At 37.5% G+C, this 19,376-nt stretch overlaps 1 protein-coding gene across 3 annotated transcripts in view; it reads right to left on the reverse strand.

The window, feature by feature from the left end:
• The window catches only part of PDE1A (phosphodiesterase 1A), a 384,349-nt gene that overhangs the window by 38,650 nt on the left and 326,323 nt on the right, over positions 1-19,376 (reverse strand). For all 3 annotated transcript variants that reach the window (XM_030803171.1, XM_030803172.1, XM_003253813.3), the window contains exons 12-14: positions 14,214-14,295; positions 11,721-11,841; positions 11,141-11,328 (exon numbers count right to left, since the gene is read on the reverse strand). In XM_030803171.1, the coding sequence (XP_030659031.1) occupies positions 11,141-11,328; positions 11,721-11,841; positions 14,214-14,295 (391 nt within the window). The remainder of the gene's footprint in view (positions 1-11,140; positions 11,329-11,720; positions 11,842-14,213; positions 14,296-19,376) is intronic.

Below are 19,376 nucleotides of genomic sequence, written 5' to 3' on the forward strand. Positions count from 1 at the left end.
CCATTTCCTGACTTCAGCCTGCCAAGGTGAAGCTGGCTCAGATTTAGATCTGTACTTGGCTTGTCCTGACCACGAGCTGGTATTTCCTGCTCTTCCCCTACATGTCCTGTTGCACTGATTTAAATGCATGAAAGTGTTCTACCTAGACCTTCCTCTGTGAACTGGAGAAAGGGCATGTTGAACTTTAAAAAAATCAAGTAGTCCAGATGATGCTGATAGGCTGCCCAGGTTGAAAACTTTTGAGTTATACCTTTGTAATAAAGGAATGAGTGAGTTAGTGGATAACACACAAGCACACACTCACCATTCAAACAATTAGTTCAGCTCTTCTAGGGTTAAGTGACTCTGAATATCGTTTCTTAGAATTTCATGATTCTTATCTTCTGAAAGTTCCACTTTATCAAATGCATACTCCTGCTCTATTGTACTGCTAACGTGATGTAGAACATGACCTGAAGACAAAGCTGAAGAGGTTAAATTGGAAATAGGAAGAATAAAGGAAATATATAATATAATAATTTAATTTACTAATAATTTAAAATATATAAAATTACTAACATGATCTCATTTAAACTTCTAATTACATTTTGAACCATAATTAGAGAGAGAATGATAGCAAGCTCCAGTTTTTATTTCTGAAAGACTTTGTTTTCCTCTGTTTGATTATTTGTCCCTTTTGAAATCTAAAATGTACACGTATATTCTATCAGAATTGCTTAGGATTCAGTTCTGGGAACTTAGAAGTTATAATATAAAGTGAAGTAAGCTTTACATGAAGGGTTTTGATCGAATTAAAAAGATAGTGGAAAGGAATAGCAAATATTTTATGAACACATACCTTATAAATACAACTTTTTAAAGTAATTCAATACAAAGTAACATTGACATGTTTTCGTTACTTTCAAAAAATCAGTTTTTACTTTCTCTCAGCAACAGATGTGGAAGAGTGAGGCCCACTGGTGAGTACTAATAGAGATTGCTGGCAAATAAAAAAATGTGCTCAGAAAGCTCACAGAGACCCGTGAAATAAAACCACAGATAAATACCACAGGGGAATGTAGGTCTTTGAGAGTCACTGCTCTGTAACTAGTTTGGGTGGGGTGCCAAGGCTAACGCTGCTATTCATTCTCCCTGAGCAGCTTGTTATCTAGCAGTCCTAAAGGTGATTTGAAAATATTCACTGAAAAAGCCTCTCTAAGTGTCCACAGAATCAGAGCTCGGGGATGGAGCCTGAAGCCCTTCAGCCTTATTTCCTGATGACATCCATGGACGCAGACCTAGGTTTTTCATAGAGAAGCAAAGGAGGAATATAAAGATGGTACTCAGATTGATTACTTATTTATTGTTCCAATAACAACTTTTTCATATGCTCTGAAACCAAAAGGAAGACTTGGCTTGATTTAAACTGTGATACTTTTCAGAAGGAGCAAGAGAAACTCTTGAGAGTCAATCAGGGGAGGGTAAAACAACTGTTTCTTGCATTTATTTTTAAAGTTCTCTGCATTACACGCTGAACAGAAAGAAGGGCAAATTCACTATTTATACTCTGTTACAGTCCTCAAGTTTTTAAGCTGGCTTTTATAATCCTTTAAGTATTTTCTGGGAAGAAATAGTTTAAATAATTCAATTAACACCTTAAGATTGTCCTACACGTTGCATGAAACAGAACAGGTTATCTCATTTGTTTTTTATTTATTTTATTTTATTTTATTTTATTTTTATTATACTTTAAGTTCTGGGATACATGTGCAGAATGTGTAGGTTTGTTACAGAGGTATACACGCGCTGTGGTGGTTTGCTGCACCCATCAACCCGTCATCTACATTAGATATTTCTCCTAATGCTATCCCTCCCCTAGCCCCCCACCTTCTGACAGGCTCTGGTGTATCATGTTCCCTTCCCTGTGTCCATGTGTTCTCATTATTCAACTCCCGCTTATAAGTAAGAACATGCTGTATTTGGTTTTCTGTTCCTGTGTTAGTTTGCTGAGAATGATGGTTTCCAGCTTCATCCATGTCCCTGCCAAGGACATGAACTCATCCTTTTTAATGGCTGTGTAGTATTCCATGGTGTATATGTGCCACATTTTCTTTATCCAGTCTATCATTGATGGGCATTTGGGTTGGTTCCAAGTCTTTGCTATTGTGAACAGTGCTGCAATAAACATACATATGTATGTATCTTTATAGTAGAATGATTTATAATCCTTTGGGTACATACCCAGTAATGGGAATGCTGGGTCAAATGGTGTTTCTAGTTCTAGATCCTTAAGGAATTGCCACACTGTCTTCCACAATGGTTGAACTAATTTACACTCCCACCAACAGTGTAAAAGCATTCCTATTTCTCCACATCCTCTCTAGTATCTGTTATTTCCTGACTTTTTAATGATCACCATTCTAAATGGTGTGAGATGGTATGTCATTGTGGTTTTGGTTTGTGTTTCTCTAATAACCAGTGATGATGAGCATTTTTTCATATGTTTGTTGGCCACATAAATGTCTTCCTTTGAAAAGTGTCTGTTCATATCCTTCACTCACTTTTTGATGGGGTTGTTTGCTTTTTTCTTGTACATTTGTTTAAGTTCTTTGTAGATTCTGGATATTAACCCTTTGTCAGATGGATAGAGTGCAAAAATTTTCTCCCATTCTGTAGGTTGTCTGTTCAGTCTGATGATAGTTTCTTTTGATGATAGTTTCTTTTGCTGTGCAGAAGCTCTTTAGTTTTGTATAAAGTGTAAGGAAGGGGTCCAGTTTCAGTTTTCTGCATATGGCTAGCCGGTTTTCCCAACACCATTTATTAAATAGGGAATCCTTTCCCTATTGCTTGTTTTTGTGAGGGTTGTCAAAGATCAGATCGTTGTAGATGTGTGGCATTATTTCTGAGGTCTCTGTTCTGTTCCATTGGTCTATATATCTGTTTTGGTACCAGTACCATGCTATTTTGGTTACTGTAGCCTTGTAGTATAGTTTGAAGTCAGGTAGCATGATGCCTCCAGCTTTGTTCTTTCATTCGGATTTCCCCATAATAAAAAAATATCTTTTTTGTTGCTCAGTTTCCTCCTGAAATATGTCTTTATTAACCATACTGAAACACCTCAATGGATATAAAACTATGCATTTAATTTGTATCACATGATGCAGTTCCACCACATTAAATCACTTAAATTCAAAGAAAAAATAAGCTTCTAATCTTTTTTTTCTGAAAGTGATGAAACATACTTGATAAATGTTCTTTGAATAACAGTATTTTAAATACACTTAATTTAGTAATCACACATTGTTTTTCATTTCTCTTCTGAAACAACTACAAAAGCTTATTTTGTGTGTCTTAATGAGCTGATACTGTGAATTATTAGCTGATCTGGTTTTGTTTCTACTTGTTTGTTATCACAGGCTTATGCCCATTTAGACAAGGAGACACAGGGGTTATTACTAAGCTACCCCAGAAACAAAGGCATCCATCCTTTGTCTTCAAATTCAAAAGCCACATCCATGCATGGCTAAAAGGTTTTTGGAAAATATTTAATCAAGTTCTACCTTCCCACCCATACTTCCAGAGGAGACCAGGTTTCTCACTCCCTGGACATGGATCTAGGTTTTCCCTAAGAGAAGCAAAAAGGGGTATGAAGGTGCCATTCAAATTGGAGGAGGGAAAAGTTTAACTCCTTACCCTTCCAGTGACATATTTTTCACCCCCTATGAAACTAAAAGTAAGGTGTAAGGGAGAAAAGAGTTGGAGGGTTCAAGAGACTTAGACAGTTATAGTCTCTGAGACGGGACCTGCTCTCTGAGTTTGGCCATCCCTGTGCATTTTGAGTTATTTCCGATGGAAAAGCAAGAAAGAATTCTGAGCAAAAGTCAGGGATCCAGGGGTTAGAGAAGATCTTTGTCATGTTCCCTTATCCAGCATTCTGAACAAGGTGGGTGTTCTCAGCGTGCAAGGAATAGAGGAGGGGTGGCTGTGTAGAATGTCAGGACAGGAGAGCCTGAGAAAGCGCCTGCAGTATTCAGTCAACCCCAGTGATTCTGTGATGTGAAGAGCAGCCTGTCCTTCAACCCTGAGAGGTACAATGAGAAGGAGAAGAAAAGAGAGCAAGCAAGCTGTGGAAAGCAAAGATGTGGGGGCCTGCTGTGGGGAAGCAAGGGGTCAGAGTCAGAAGGTGATACAAGCCAAAAACCAATGGGGGCTGTCTGTCTGGAAAGATGAGAGAGAGGCCAGAGGTCAAGCAAGGACCTGATGCTCATCTGAAATCCATTAATACCACAACATTAGTCCCCAGGGACTGCAATGCCATCTAAAGGAGGAGGAAAGAGAGGTCAGAAACCCTGGATTACCCTCGCTTACTCTGATTCAGTCAAAACACTTAAATGATAAGCTTATATTTTCTTCAAACAGGTAGCATGGGGACATAGCTAGAAACTATGTTTGGTCACAAAGAAATAATGAAGGATATGTTATTTATGCACCTGATTTGTGGCCTAAGGATATGATATGTACAGACTTAAACAAAATACTAATATTTAAAAAATATCTGCACAGTATTTGGATCTTTTTTTCTGTCTCATGTTTTCTGCAAGATCCAGAAAACTCCTGCTGAAACAGAACAACATTTGTGTTGTCATGGATAAATTTTAAAAAGCATCTTGTTGAGTGGAAAGCAATTCATAAAGGAATACATATGGCACAGTTCCATTTATACTGTTTTAAAACAGACAAAACTAAACTATACATTGTTTAAAATTATACAAAGAGGGATAACAGCTAAAAAAAAGAATGATTATCACAAAATTCAAAACAATAATTATCTCATGGGTGGGAAAGAAGGAAATAAATGATTAGAGAAGGCATAGAGAGAACTCCAAGGGCATGGCAAGATCATGTATTTCATATTTTGGGGCCCAGATGGTAGGTTTTCTACCTCTGTCCTTCCTTCTTCCCTTCTCCTCCTTTCTCTACCCCCTCCTCTCTCTTCCTCCCTCTTGCTCTCTCTCTCTCTCTCTCTCTCTTTCTTCCCTGCCTACTGCAGATAACCATTTGAATTTCTACTTTGTGCCAGTCTCTGTTCAAAGAGCTTGGGATACATCAGCGATGGAAACAAACATCCTTATTTTAATGAACCTTATTTTTAAGGGGGTGAAACAGATAATAAAAATGAAGCATAATAGGTCAACAATCTCTCCCTGCTCTAGGACTAGGGAGATGTTTTTGCGATATCTGTGAAGTAGAGCTTAAGGGTTAATATGATGATGACCAAACATCTGGAATTCTCTTCAAAGCCCTGATGCTTAATTAATATTCCAAAGCTCTAAACATCATATGACCTGCTTATTTTCATCTCAATGCAATTGTAATAAAGAAACTTTCATCTTCAGCATATAAGACTAGAAGTGGTAGGTACTGGAAAATTAAAATGGTAATATCTGATACTCAGTGACTTTAAAATTGATCACTATGTTAGTAGATGTATTTTAATAGCTTATCATTATTTCATTTTATGCAATATTTCATGTATATAAATGAATTATAGATGCATATATAAAGCACATATGTTAGACATAATCGTAATCATAATGATAAAATGAACTTTTGTGTGTCTAGTGCCCAATCTAGGAAGCAAAATTCTACTTATTTCTAATAATATGAAATTCTGGGTTGAAAAATTCTTATCTTTAAGAATGTTGAATATTGAATATTGTATATTGCCCTTACTCTCTTGTGGCTTGTAGGGTTTCTGCTGAGAGATCTGCTGTTAGTCTGATGAGCTTCCCTTTGTAGGTGACCTGACCTTTTTCTCTGGCTGCCTTTAACATTTTTTCCTTTGTTTCAACCTTGGAGAATCTGACAATTACGTGTCCTGGCGTTGATCTTCTCATGGAGTATCTTAGTGGTGTTCTCTGTATTTCCTGAATTTGAATGTTGGCCTGTCTTGCTAGGTTGGGGAAGTTCTCCTGGATAATATCCTGAAGTGTGTTTTCGAACTTAATTCCATTCTCCCAGTCTCTTTCAGGTACTCCAATCAATCGTAGCTTTGGTATCTTCACATGGTCCCACATTTCTCGGAGGTTTTGTTCATTCCTTTTCATTATTTTTTCTCTAATCTTGTCTGCATGCCTTATTTCAGCAAGATAGTCTTCAAACTCTGATATCCTTTCTTCTGCTTGATTTATTCAGCTATTGATACTTGTGTATGCTTCATGAAGTTCTTGTGCTGCGTTTTTCATCTCCATCAGGTCATTTATGTTCCTCTCTAAACTGGTTATTCTAGTTAGCAGCTCCTGTAACCTTTTATCAAGATTCTTAGCTTTTTGCATTGGGTTAGAACATGCTCCTTTAGCTCAGCGGACTTTGTTATTACCCACCTTCTGAAGCCTACTTCTGTCAATTAATCCATCCCATTCTCTGTCCAGTCCTGTGTCCTTGCTGGAGAGGTGTTACGATCATTTGGAGGAGAAGAGGCATTCTGGCTTTTGGAATTTTCAGCGTTTTTGCACTGTTTCTTCTTCATCTTCATGGATTTATCTACCTTTGATCTTTGAGGCTGAGGACCTTTGGATGGGGTTTTGTGGGAGGTCTTTTTTGTTGATGCTTCTGTTGTTGTTGCTTTCTGTTTGTTAGTTTTTCTTCTAACAGTTAGACCCGTCTTCTGCAGGTCTGCTGCAGTTTGATGGGGGTCCATTCCAGACCCTGTCACCTAGGTATCACCAATGGAAGTTGCAGAACATCAAAGACTGCTGTCTGCTCCTTCCTCTGGAAGCTTCAGCTCTCCTGTATGAGGTGTCTGTTGACCCCTGTTGGGAGGTCTCTCCCAGTCACGAGGCACAAGGTCAGGAACCTGCTTGAGGAGGCAGTCTGTCCCTTAGCAGAGCTGGTGCAGTCTGCTGGGAGAGTCCCCCTTGTTAGGGTCAGTTGCTTTCTTCAGGGCCGGCAGACAGGAAAGATTAAATCCGCTGAACCTGCGACTGCAGCCGCCTCTCCCTTCAGGTGCTCTGTCCCAGGGAGTCGAGAGTCCTGTCTGTAAGCCCCTAACTGGAGCTGCTGGATTTCCTGCAGAGATGCCCTGCCCAGTGAGGAGGAATCTAGAGAAGCAGTCTGGGCACAGCCGCTTTGCTGCATTGTGGTGAATTTTGCTTAGTCCAAACCTCTCAGTCTCCTTCACACTGTCAGGGGAAAACTGCCTACTAAAGCCCAGCAGTTTGCTTATTTTGTGCAACACTGTGTCCTTCATTCCTGTGGTGATTAGTTAAATTTTAACAGTTTTATGCTGTTCCATAATATGTACATACTACAGTATATAAATCAATTTTACTGTTTTCTTCCACTTTATTTTGCAGTCATGAACAATGCTGCTATGAATATTTTAGACATGTCTTTGATGCATATGCACAAAAGTCTCTCTGGGGTAAAAATACAGAAGCAAAATTGTCGAGAAGTATGGCACATGCATCTTTAAATTTCCTACAGAATGCCAAGTTGTTCCATGAAATGATTATATAATTTTACCTATACACAAATAATGTGTAAGAAAACCAAAAAGCCTGGCATCATTCTTGATTCTTCTCTTCACTTTGTTTCCTACATCTAATCTGGTAACAAATCCTATCAGTTCAGCTTTCAAAATACCTGTATATCCAGAATCCGATCTCTTTTTGCTTACCCTCCTTCTACTCACACATGCTGCCACAATCTTTACACATCCAGAAATTATACACACTCTCAACCATTACTACCTGGTCTAAGCTCCCATGTGTCTCCTGGGTTATGAACAGCAGCCTTCTTTCTGATCTCCTTGTTTCTATTTTTACTACCCAAACAAAAGAACACTTTCCATTCTGTAGCAGAGTAATCCTTTTGAAACCTCAGCTCTGATCAATCAACATTTTTTCTCAAAACTCTACATTTGCTTTCCTGTCTTCCTCGGGCCAAAACCAAAGGTCAGGCACCACATTGCCCACCCATCACATTGCCTACATTATTCCCACTTATCCAATTTCTTCCTGCTTCACTGCCCTTCTTGTTGTTTCTGGCATGTCAGGCAAGCTCGGCCTCCTATATAATGTGGTAGCCAATCCCTTTAAAAAATTTGTTACCCCCCACCCTCCCAGACCTCTCCATGGTTCTCTTTCTAACCTCCATTGTGTATTTATTTAAATTATTTCTTCCTCAGAGAAGCCTTTCCTTACCAGTTTACTGTATAGAAATTATCCCCAATTTCCATAGTAACTAGATTTTCTTAATCTGGTAATGTCTTTATTTTTCTTTATTTCTGAATAGTTTTGCTGGATTTAGAATTCAGCATTAGGGATACCCCTAGTTTCTATATAGTAGCCTTATAACCCTTATTTCTAGAACACATGGCAGAAACATAATAAATAATAGTTATAGTAATAACAGCTAAGTCATATAGTGCTTAGTACTCTAGACACTTCTAAGCAAATTATATTAATAAACTCATTTAATTCTCTTAAAACCTATGGTGAAGAGGAATACTTCCTGCTATAGTGATGTAAAGAAGTCTAGGTTTTTCTCTTCATAAAAAAACAAGTGCAAAACTGGACAGCATTAATAAAAACAACCATTCAGTGACTCTGGAAATCAACCAAAGGGACATAATAATTTGAGAAACATTTATTCTTAAAAAAATTTTGGACATTCAGGTAAAAACAGCAGGAACCTGTGACCTTCTTGCCTGAAGTTACTCCCACTCCTCCATCTTCCTCTCCATCTCTGACCTGGGAATGGAAGCAAAAGCCAACTTTCCTGCCGGATATGGTAGAATCAACTTGGAATGGGAAGGCAGCAAGTAATTCTGGTTACTTGAATATAAAATGGTGAATCCACTTAGACTAGATGAGAAAAGCCCCAAGCTTTGTCAGCCTAAGGTTGGGGTTCAAGTTGGGATAAAGGGTAGACCAGCAGGATTTAACAGAAAAATCCTAGAAATTAGAGAGCCATAGAAAGGCCATTTATAGTCAGTTTGAAAATTGATAAGTTTTTTAAATATGTTTTTAAAATTAAAGAAAATAATTTTGAAGAATTAAAGGAAAATGGGCTAACAATGAATGGAAATATAAAATATCAACAGAGAAATAGACATTATAAAAAGAACCAGATGGAAATAATAAAATTGAAAAAAGTAGCTGAGATAAAAAGTTAATTCAGTGAAATCAACAGTAGGATTGAGGTGGCAGAGAAAGAAACAGTAAACTTGAAGATAAATCATTAGAAAGCAGCCAATCAAAAATGAATGAAGAAGGAAGGAAGGAAGGAAAGGAAGGGAAAAAAGAAAGAAGACAGAAAGAAAGAAAGAAAGAACAAAGAAAATGACAGAGATCCAGAGCATCCAGGATGATTTCCAGAATCCTAAATTATGCACAACAGGATCCTCAGAAGGAGAGAACAGAGAGAAAGAGGCAGAAGAAAAACATTGAACAAAATGACAGAAAGCTTCCTAAATTTGATGCAAATTATTAATTTATGGATTTAAGAAGCTCAATGAACACTAAGTAGAATATTGAAAAAAAAGACCTAGAAATATCATCATCAAATTGCTGAAAGTCAAAATAAAGTCTAGAAAACAGAAAGAAAAAGATAAGACTCTGTACATACAAGGAAGCAACAATACAATTTATATTTGGCCAACGCTATCAGAAACTGTGGAAGCCAGAGGCAATAGAATTACACATTAAAAGTGCTAAAAGAAAAAAATCATTCAACAATTCTAAATCAAGTAAAATTATTCATAAATAAAAGTAAGATACAGACATTCCCAGATTAAGAAAATCTAATTGCTTGTCAGCATAACTCTGTTATAAGAAAATACTTAAGGAAGTACTCCAGTGTGAAGAGAAATGATACGAAATAGTAGCTCAGACACACAAGAAGAAATGAAGAACATCATAATGGTAAATATGTGAGAACATACAAAAGATTGCATATATGAATGTGTGTGTCTGTCATCTGTGAAGTTTTGCAGCAATTAATGTGTTATTTCTGGCTTTCTGGTCTATTCCTGAGGCCCATCTTGTTATCTCTGTATCACGGCCACACTAACTTTAGTACTTCAGTATAAAAGTAAATTTCGATATATGGCAAGTGCTCCTCCTTTATTATCCTTCGGGAGTGTCTTGACTATTCTTAGCTATTTGCAATACCATATAGATTTTAGGATCAATTTCTTAAATTCCATGAAAAATGTATTGGAATTTTCATTAGAAACATGTTATATTTATGGTTGACTTTTGGGATAATTGAAAACTTTTCAATATTATGTCCTTCTGACTATAAATATGTTTTAACACTCTATTTTGATCTTATATTATCCATTTTAGGAAAAATAAGCTTATTCCTGAGTATGTTAAAGCTGCAAACAGCACAAGGAAAAAATTTCTGGCTGAAAAAATAACTACAAAGACCCTGGAGTATTTTAAGAAACTTCCAAGAGGCCGTTGTGCAGGGAGTGTAATGTATGAGGGAGACAGAGCTGTGGGAATGAGTGTGAGAAGAGGCAGGGGCTGGATCTGGATATTAAAGCTAATTCCTGCACGAAAGATAGTAACTGTTTGAATACCGACTCACAAACCTACTAAATAGACTAATTAATTTGAAGCAGCTAATATGTCAGAAATAACTATAGCTACTTTCCCATTCAATTGCTGTGGTGGTTGATTACTAATGATTTCCCCAATTCCTGTCTAAATTCTGAGTCAAAAAAGCAACTTAGTGAAACAGAAAAAAAACACACCCAAGTCTCTGACATGAAGTGATAACACACTTAATGCAACACAAAAGCCACTTGCCAAGTAAAATCCAGGCTGGAAAGCACCTCTATGAAAGCACAGGAGTTTATATGGTACCACAAAGTTTTGTCACTATTTCATTATCTCATCTTTCAGTATCCAGTTTGCCACCACCCACTGACACACAGATCTGCAGCCCATGTGGCACAAACAAACCAGAACCTCTTTTTATCTAATAAATGAGCCAACTTTCTCACGAATGATCAAAGAGTAGCCAAATTCCCAATACCATCAAGGGCTTACATATTCTATAGAAGAAGAAATCTAGAAGAAATAATTCAAACTCTTAGAGGAGAAGTGAAGAGAGAGAGATGGTAGTAAAGCCTCATAAACAACACTACCTTGTGCAGCTAACTCTTTCCACCTCTCTTTGTTCTGCTGAATGATGTCCACCAGGTTGTTCTTGAAGCTCTTCAGGTCCACTGTTGCAAGGGAGTAGTCTGGGGAATAGGACCCATCGCTCATGGAGCCTTTTGTATTTGATCGTCTTAGTGCATCAGCAATGTGTAACCCCACAATGGTGGTTGAGCTAACAGTAACAACCAAAGAAACCAAAAAACACCATCAGGATATGGGGTGAACGAGGAAAACCTGAAAAACTTTACAAAACCGACTAGAAAAGCAGGGTAGTAGATGCTCAGTCCCAGTTCTGAGCACGTGGCAGCTGCTCACCTCCTTTCTCTCCCTCCCCACACTGGATTCTCCTTAGTACACACCTTAGTATTTCATATTTTGTGTATTAAACTTCAGTTCTCAAAGGCAGATGCAATATAATATAAAGCCACTAGGTGGCAGGCAATACTCCCTAATAATTCTTGTGAGAATTCTCTGCCTAGATGTGAGAAATATAGATAATCATTAAGGAAAAGGTTACTAAACAACACAAAGATGAAAAATGATGCAAAAAAGAAAATATCATACCCGCTTGCCACATAGGAAGAAGTTTCGGCTTTTGAGGCTTCCTCTATAAGAGGAATAACAATTTTCTCTGTTGAGTCTGTCAGAAGAGAAAATGTTGGCTCTACTATGAAATCGATGAAACCTATAAAAGCCAAAATGAAAAGAGAGAGAGAGAGAGAGAAATTCAAGTGTTACAATTTCCTGAATTCTGAAATCAGAAATAATGAAGAGCCTCTGACAATCCTGGGATAGTGAGTATCAACTAAAATATTGGTTCCGCTTACCCTTTGTATTGTTTTAATCTAATAACAGTCTTTAGAGATGGTTTAACTGCTCTATAAAATAATCCTTGAAGCCATGGAAGTGACACAATTTAAGCTTGCTAACTCAAGTATATTGGCTTTTCTATTTACTATTCAGCCTTATATAATATACTATTGCTAACAATACATTTAGATCCGATGAGAGTGACTATAGTTTCCTCTCTCAACACCACGGATCATTATCCTTTTTGAAAGCACATCATGTGCACTTTGGATTTTATTATTTACTAACAAGAAATCATATCTAAGCTCCAAAGAAATTAAATAATTGAAGGTTTTCCTCAGGTAACAGGAAGACAATTACTTTTTGTTTCTTACTATATCAGAGCTTTCTGCCAGTGTGTTAATATTTCAAATTGCTGTTTATTATTCTCTGGATGTAAAGTGTTAGTTCACAGCATGTGGGTGTGTTCTGTCAAATCAGTGAAAAGAAAAGTAACATCTCTGGGAGACAGTATTAATCCCACCACTTTGAGATGTCAGTACTGAATGAAGACTTTTACATTTAAAGTACTCATCAAGATAGAAAATGACACACAGAGAAAAGGGCATTGTCCTCTGGGAGTATTTTCCATCCTGTGTTTAGGCAGAGGAGGAGACAACAACCTATTCTAAGGTCTGTGTACATGGCAATATCCCAGATCCCAGGACTGCTGTGGGTGCCTCAAGTCAAGAATTGTTGCTGGAAACACATCTGAGAGCAATGGACTACCATCTGAATATAGGAGAATAGCTGGAGGGAGGCTTTTTAAGTGATAATGTCCTGTAAAGTATGCACATTTAAAGACTGTCCATCAGATGCTTGGATAAAAGTAATTCACATTTCAAGTAACTGGATTACTTATAGTATATAATAAGGCACATTTTTAATTAAATAAAACTTCAGTAGTTTTAATGGATACCTTCAAATTAAATCAGTGTTAATTGACCACCAAGGGTACTATTTTAAGTTCTATGTTCTTTTTTTTTGAGATGGAGTCTCACTCTGTCACCCAGGCTGGAGTGCGGTGGCGCGATCTTGGCTCACTGCAACCTTTGCCTCCTGGGTTCAAGTGATTCTCGTGCCTCAGCCTCCCAAGTAGCTGGGATTACAGGTGTGTGCCACCACGCCCAGATAATTTTTTGTATTTTTTAGTAGAGACGTGGTTTCACCATGTTAGCCAAGATGGTCCCGATCTCCTGACCCCGAGATCCGCCGGCCTTGGCCTCCCAAAGTGCTGGGATTACAGGCAGGAGCCACTGCACCCCGCCAGTTCTGTCTATGTTCTTAAATGCCTGAGATGTGTAGACTGTCAACTGGGGCATCACCTCTACTAACATGGCAGCAATTTGCATTACAGCAACAAGCCTCAGAAACTTCCATTCTTAGCTTGCTGCATCAGGTCTTTAGCCTTCCACGTTTACACTTACTAAGCTAGGATAGGCACCTGTGTTATGGTCTCTAGAAAAACAGCTGTTGAAACTTGGATGGGAAGGGGAAAAGGTCACAGCAGGCAGCTTTCCCCCAAGCTTTGTGATGGGTGGTGCCAGAGCATAACCACACAGCTAAGAAGTGATCCTTGTGTTTATTGATCATATTGTTCAGTAACAAAAATGCTGGCTCAGGGAATAATTATTACAAGTATTTGAGCCATGTAACACATGTTTTAATAATGGACTGGACTTGAAGTCCCCAACACAAATACAGATGATAAGAATGGATGTGGTTGGGAGCATTATCATTTTGGAAATTTCCTGTTGTTGGTTAATCTATTCACATCATGAGAGAATATTTTTCCAAATGAAATGTGCACTACTATATTAAGCATACTATGGAAACTTAGTGATAGAACAAGTGCACTAATATTTTCATTGAGTTGACCTATATATCTAAAGAATTAAATTACAGAAAACAATAATCAGCAACAAAACAACATAAAATAGTCTCCCACACAAGAAAATTTTATGTTTTGTAAAAGGATTACAACCATGATAACAATTACATTTACTAATGTTGCTTTATTGAATTTATTTTGTGAAAATGCTTCAATAATTCTTATTCAGCACCATATAGATCCATTTAAAAATCAAATGTATCATGAATATGGAGTGAGGTTTTCATGGAAGTTACCCCTTTGAACAACACCATTTACCCATTTGAAAACTGACAAGCACACACTCACTTTCCACCATCACAAATCATCAGAATTACCTATTTGTGACTGGGCCACCATGGTTGACTTCCGATCACAAAGTGGGGAAAATGGAAGCCCTAATTCAGCTTCTTTATCTCCCTGGAGAAAGAAAAGCACGTTAATGTAGACTTGGGTTGGAGAAGCTAAAATAATGAGCAACCTAAGATATAAAGCCTAGAAAAGCCACATCTTTCATTTCTTAATTAGCAATACTTTTTTCTTATTTATAAAACCAAAAGCTACAGTGCAAGTTTATATAATTTTTCTTGGATGGTCTCCATTTGGGGACATTTTGCAGGGAGAAAAATGATGAATGTTTTTAGTACCTGGAGACTTTGCTTTGGCATTACAATCTCTTGACTTTTAAGAAACAAACGTTTGCTTTTGGAATTTTCCAAAGTCACCATAAAATACCTAGCCATCTTATGTGTTATCTGACATTTAATTAACAATCCAAGTTAATTTATTTATGCCAAGTATATCAACAGACCTTTAGTATCAAAATTTTGTGACAGAACTGTTTTTCAAAATCAAAAGTATATGATTTGAAACACCTTTCTATCCATTAACCAAGTTTTATTAAATCTTCCACAACATATAATGAGGAATTTCTTCAACATTCTTACATTCAGTGTGCACATACTTATTTTAATGTTTTCTTCTCAGAGAAAGTTGAAATATCAATTTTTTTATTATTTGATCTCATCTAAAATAGATTAATTGAGGACATATGTTAAAGAATTCCATTTATATTTGGGTTTTGCTTCATGAGAAGTAATTAAATTTTCATCTTCTAAAACAAAGGTTGCTGTTCTGGTCAAACCTTTAATATCACAAGGTTTATTAAACTTTGGTTCTTTCCTTTGCATTAAAGGGGATGTGCTTATGAAAGAAAGAGGAGAGGTTACTTCCTTGTTCTTGTTCATTTCAATTTCCTGGCCATTTGAAAGAACGTTTTAGGTTCTATTTTCTCCTAATTTATTTGCTGTATATCTTCATGAGCAGCACCAGCCTTGCATCATAAGTCCATAACTTAGGATAAAATACGTAAGGACTCCCCGGTTTCCTTTCAGTCTGTTTCCATTAACATCTTTCTATCCTAATCTTTACAACATCATGTCAACATGTAGCTTTACAACTTTTTTTTTTTTTTTTTTTTTTTGAGACGGAGTCTCGCTCTGTCGCCCAGGCTGGAGTGCAGTGGCGCAATCTTGGCTCACTGCAAGCTCCGCCTCCCAGGTTCACGCCATTCTCCTGCCTCAGCCTCTCCGAGTAGCTGGGACTACAGGCGCCCGCCACCACGCCCGGCTAATTTTTTGTACAACTTTTTAAGAGTATCTTCTAGAGCAGTTCCCCGAAACCATGCCTTTGATTATGAGAGTTATAGGCAGAAAGTCTGCAATCAGAAGTGTTGGGGAAAATCTAGATATGGCCATCAAAGAAGTAGGAAAATTAGTTACAAACAGGAACATTTCACTATGTCATAACTCAGAGAAAATAAGGAATAAGAATTCCTGTGACCTCTGCCAGTAACTCCCCTAATTCCTCTGGATAATAATAACAAATGGAATTCATTTGAAATTGTGATTTATACTCAGCTTAAAGGACAGGTGGAAGGGAATTATTAATGCCACTAGTCTTAGAGTCAGAAGATACAGTCAGCTGAATCGCTGCTGTCTAGGGGCTATTGCTGTTACTTCAGACATAGCACAGCCTTTGCTGAAATGAATTCTCCTTATCTGTTACCTAATTTTGTGATCTTGATTTACTTGTTTTAGGGATAAAATATAATAGATGTAATAGTATCTATCCCGAAGTTAGATTATTTATATGAAGCATAAAGACAGTGTCTGACACTTGGTAGTCATTAAGTTTAGCTAATAAGAAATATAATTTAGGTCAGGCACAGTGGCGGACACCTGTAATCCCAGCACTTTGGGAAGCCGAGGCAGGTGGATCGCGAAGTCAGGAGATTGAGACCATCTTGGCCAACATGGTGAAACACCGTCTCTACTAAAAATACAAAAATTACCTAGGTGTGGTGGCATGTGCCTGCAGTCCCAGCTACTCAGGAGGCTGAGGCAGGGGAATCGCTTGAACCCAGGAGGTAGGGGTTGCAGTGAGCCGAGATTGCACCACTGCACTCCAGCCTGGGTGACAGAGCAAGACTCCATCTCAAAAAAAAAAACAAAAAAACACACACAAAAAAAATTTATAATAGCAACAATATGAATGCAATATGTACAAATTAAAGGTATTTATGATGTCTAATGCATACATTGAATAGTTTTAAAACACAGGAAATTGAAGTAGTGCTTAATTTAGCATGTAATAGAGGCATCAGCTTTTTCTCCCTCTTTTTTTCTAGCAAGGAATTGACAAGACAGGATTTCCACTTTTGAAAGATTAGTTTGTCTGCAGTATGAGAGATGACTTGGGGTGAGTTGAGGATGACTCCTTGGCTTCCAGTGTGAATGGAAAGGAGGAGTCTGTTGGTGCCACTAATGGAAACCAGATGATCTGAGTGAGGGAAAGATTTGAATACTATTATGGATTTGGTTTCTAACATGTTGAGGATAAGGTGCAAGAATAATGTCATCAATCATTTATGTTAAAATACAAATACTAATATTACTATTGATGAAATAAAATAGAAATAAAGCTACTGATAGGCTTTTGGGAGCCTGATATTAGAGATGCTTATTTAACATATGCAGATACAACTGCATTTTATTCTTTTGTGTATTTGTTAGGTTGGTGCAAAAGTAATTGTGGTTTTTGCAATTAAAATTGTCAGTAGTCTTAGAGTCAGAAGATAGTCAGCTGTATCTTTTGCAATTAAAATTGCAAAAACCACAATTACTTTTGCACCACCCTAAATATTATAAGATTGTATCTATTAAATGCTGCTAAGCTACATTTAACTTTTTTTTTTTTTTTTGTCAAGATGCTGCTATCTGGTATTTAAGGACACAAATGTAATAGATGTATTTTTATACTCTGTGGTACAAGCTCTTTGGCCCCAGAATGGTAACTTTGGCCTGAGAAAGGCATTATGATGATTTTCTTTATTTTTTTATTTTTTCATTTTTTTGAGACAGAGTTTCACTCTTGTTGCCCAGGCTGGAGTGCAATGCCACAATCTTGGTTCACTGTAACTTCTGCCTCCCAGGTTCAAGCAATTCTCCTGCCTTAAACTCCTGAGTAGCTGGGATTACAGACGCCTGCCACCATGCTGAGCTAATTTTTTGTATTTTTAGTAGAGATGGGGTTTCACCATGTTGGCCAAGGTTGTCTCGAACTCCTGACCTCAGGTAGTCCACCTGCCTCGGCCTCCCAGAGTGCTAGGATTACTGGCATGAGCCACTGTGCCCGACCACTTTCTTGAGCTAAATTTTATAGAATGTTGAATGGCAACATATTTCCTATAGGGCTTAGGCATTTGACAGATATATGCAGGGATGACCTTCCCACAGATGGAGCAAGAGATTTTATATTCTATTTGCTTCCTGTACCCCACAATTAATTTAGAATATTAAATTTTCACTGTCAAAGCACATTGAATGCTAAAGTACATTAATTATTTAATTTATTTATAAATATTTCAAAGTGTTATTTACTCTTTAGGGTGAATAAATGCCATGAGTGCAAGATTAGTAGGGGGCCCTGCAGGTAAACTATGAAGGAACTGGAACTCTGTATAAAGAGAATGTTTATAGATTTGTTTATAGATCTCTGAGTATAGATTTGGCCACCTTTATAATTTCCTCATTCTGTCCCAGGATAGGGAGTATTTATTTTCCATCAAGGTAAAAGCAGAGGTCATTGCAATAAGCATTGTGAAAGAAGAGTTTATATTTTTCTTAGAGGTTTCGCTGTCATTTGAGGATGCTGCCTTCAGGGGGCCAAAATACACTTTTAAAAATGAGGAGTAAGTAGAAAAACTGGCCCCATCGAAATGGAAACTCAAGGCAGCCTGAGGTTCTCAGGCCCCACAACTTGTACCTAGCTTTACAATTCCCTGGAGATCCTTCAGGTTTATTCTCTGAAAATCTATAAGATTGTAATTGTTTTTAATGCTTTCCTACCATTGTAAAGTGCTCTGACAGCCATTAATAAGGTATGAAATCCATTGACCTAACAGCACCTTTTTGTTGTTGTTGTTTGTTTTTTATATTTCTCTGAAACCAAAAATATTTCTATAGTTTTGCTTTGTTTTTGTTTTTTTCTTGAGAGGAGTCTCACTCTGTCGCCCAGGCTGGAGTGCAGTAGCATGATCTTGGTTCACTGCAACCTCCACCTTCCGGGTTCAAGCGATTCTCCTGCCTCAGCCTCCTGAGTAGATGGTACTACAGGCACCTGCCACCATGCCCAGCTAATTTTTGTATTTTTAGTAGAGACAGGGTTTCACCATATTGGCCAGGTTGGTCTCGAACTCCTGACCTTGTGGTCCGTCCGTCCCAGTCTCCCAAAGTGTTGGGATTACAAGCGTGAGCCACCGCGCCCAGCCAGTTTTGTTTTGTTTTGTTTTGTTTTGTTTTGTTTTGTTTTAATGAAGAAGATAAGACAGGGTAAAGTACAGAAATCTTGAGAAAACTCTTCATTGAAACTTCAATTTTAGAGAAAGAAACAACGTCGATAACAAATATGCAGGAAGCCCCTGACCACAGGGACAGGGGCTTAGGAGACACTCCTCCTAACAACAGCCTTTGGAGACATTCTAAGGCTGAGGGTGAAATCTGAGAGACCATTGGTTCTATAGAGAATTTGATTGGGAGAGGAGAGGAGGATGCACTAATTTAGCCTTATTTGGAAAACTTAAGGAATTTAGGCCCTCTAATTACCCTTCTTTACTTCTTCTACAAATGGGCCCTTCTAAATTCAAAGAACACCACGAAAAACATTTAAGCATTTAATAACTACAGCAACTAATACACTCACTTTCAGTAAAATATTGGTCTGATATAACTTTATTTCTGTGAATGTTATAGATATTTTATGGAATATTAGAACCCCTGGTTTAATCAGTGTTTATAGTGCTTTTATGCCTCTTGAAACTAAAAGCTTTACTTTTTTACATTTAAAGTTATCTTGGCTCATAGCTACAGTTCTTTTCATTTCTGCAATTTTAGGGGTTATGTTTATGATTTTTTTAAAAAGCCAGATCTTTGGCTGAGAAT

This window comes from Nomascus leucogenys, chromosome 22a (assembly GCF_006542625.1).
Source record: "Nomascus leucogenys isolate Asia chromosome 22a, Asia_NLE_v1, whole genome shotgun sequence".
NCBI lineage: Eukaryota > Metazoa > Chordata > Mammalia > Primates > Hylobatidae > Nomascus > Nomascus leucogenys.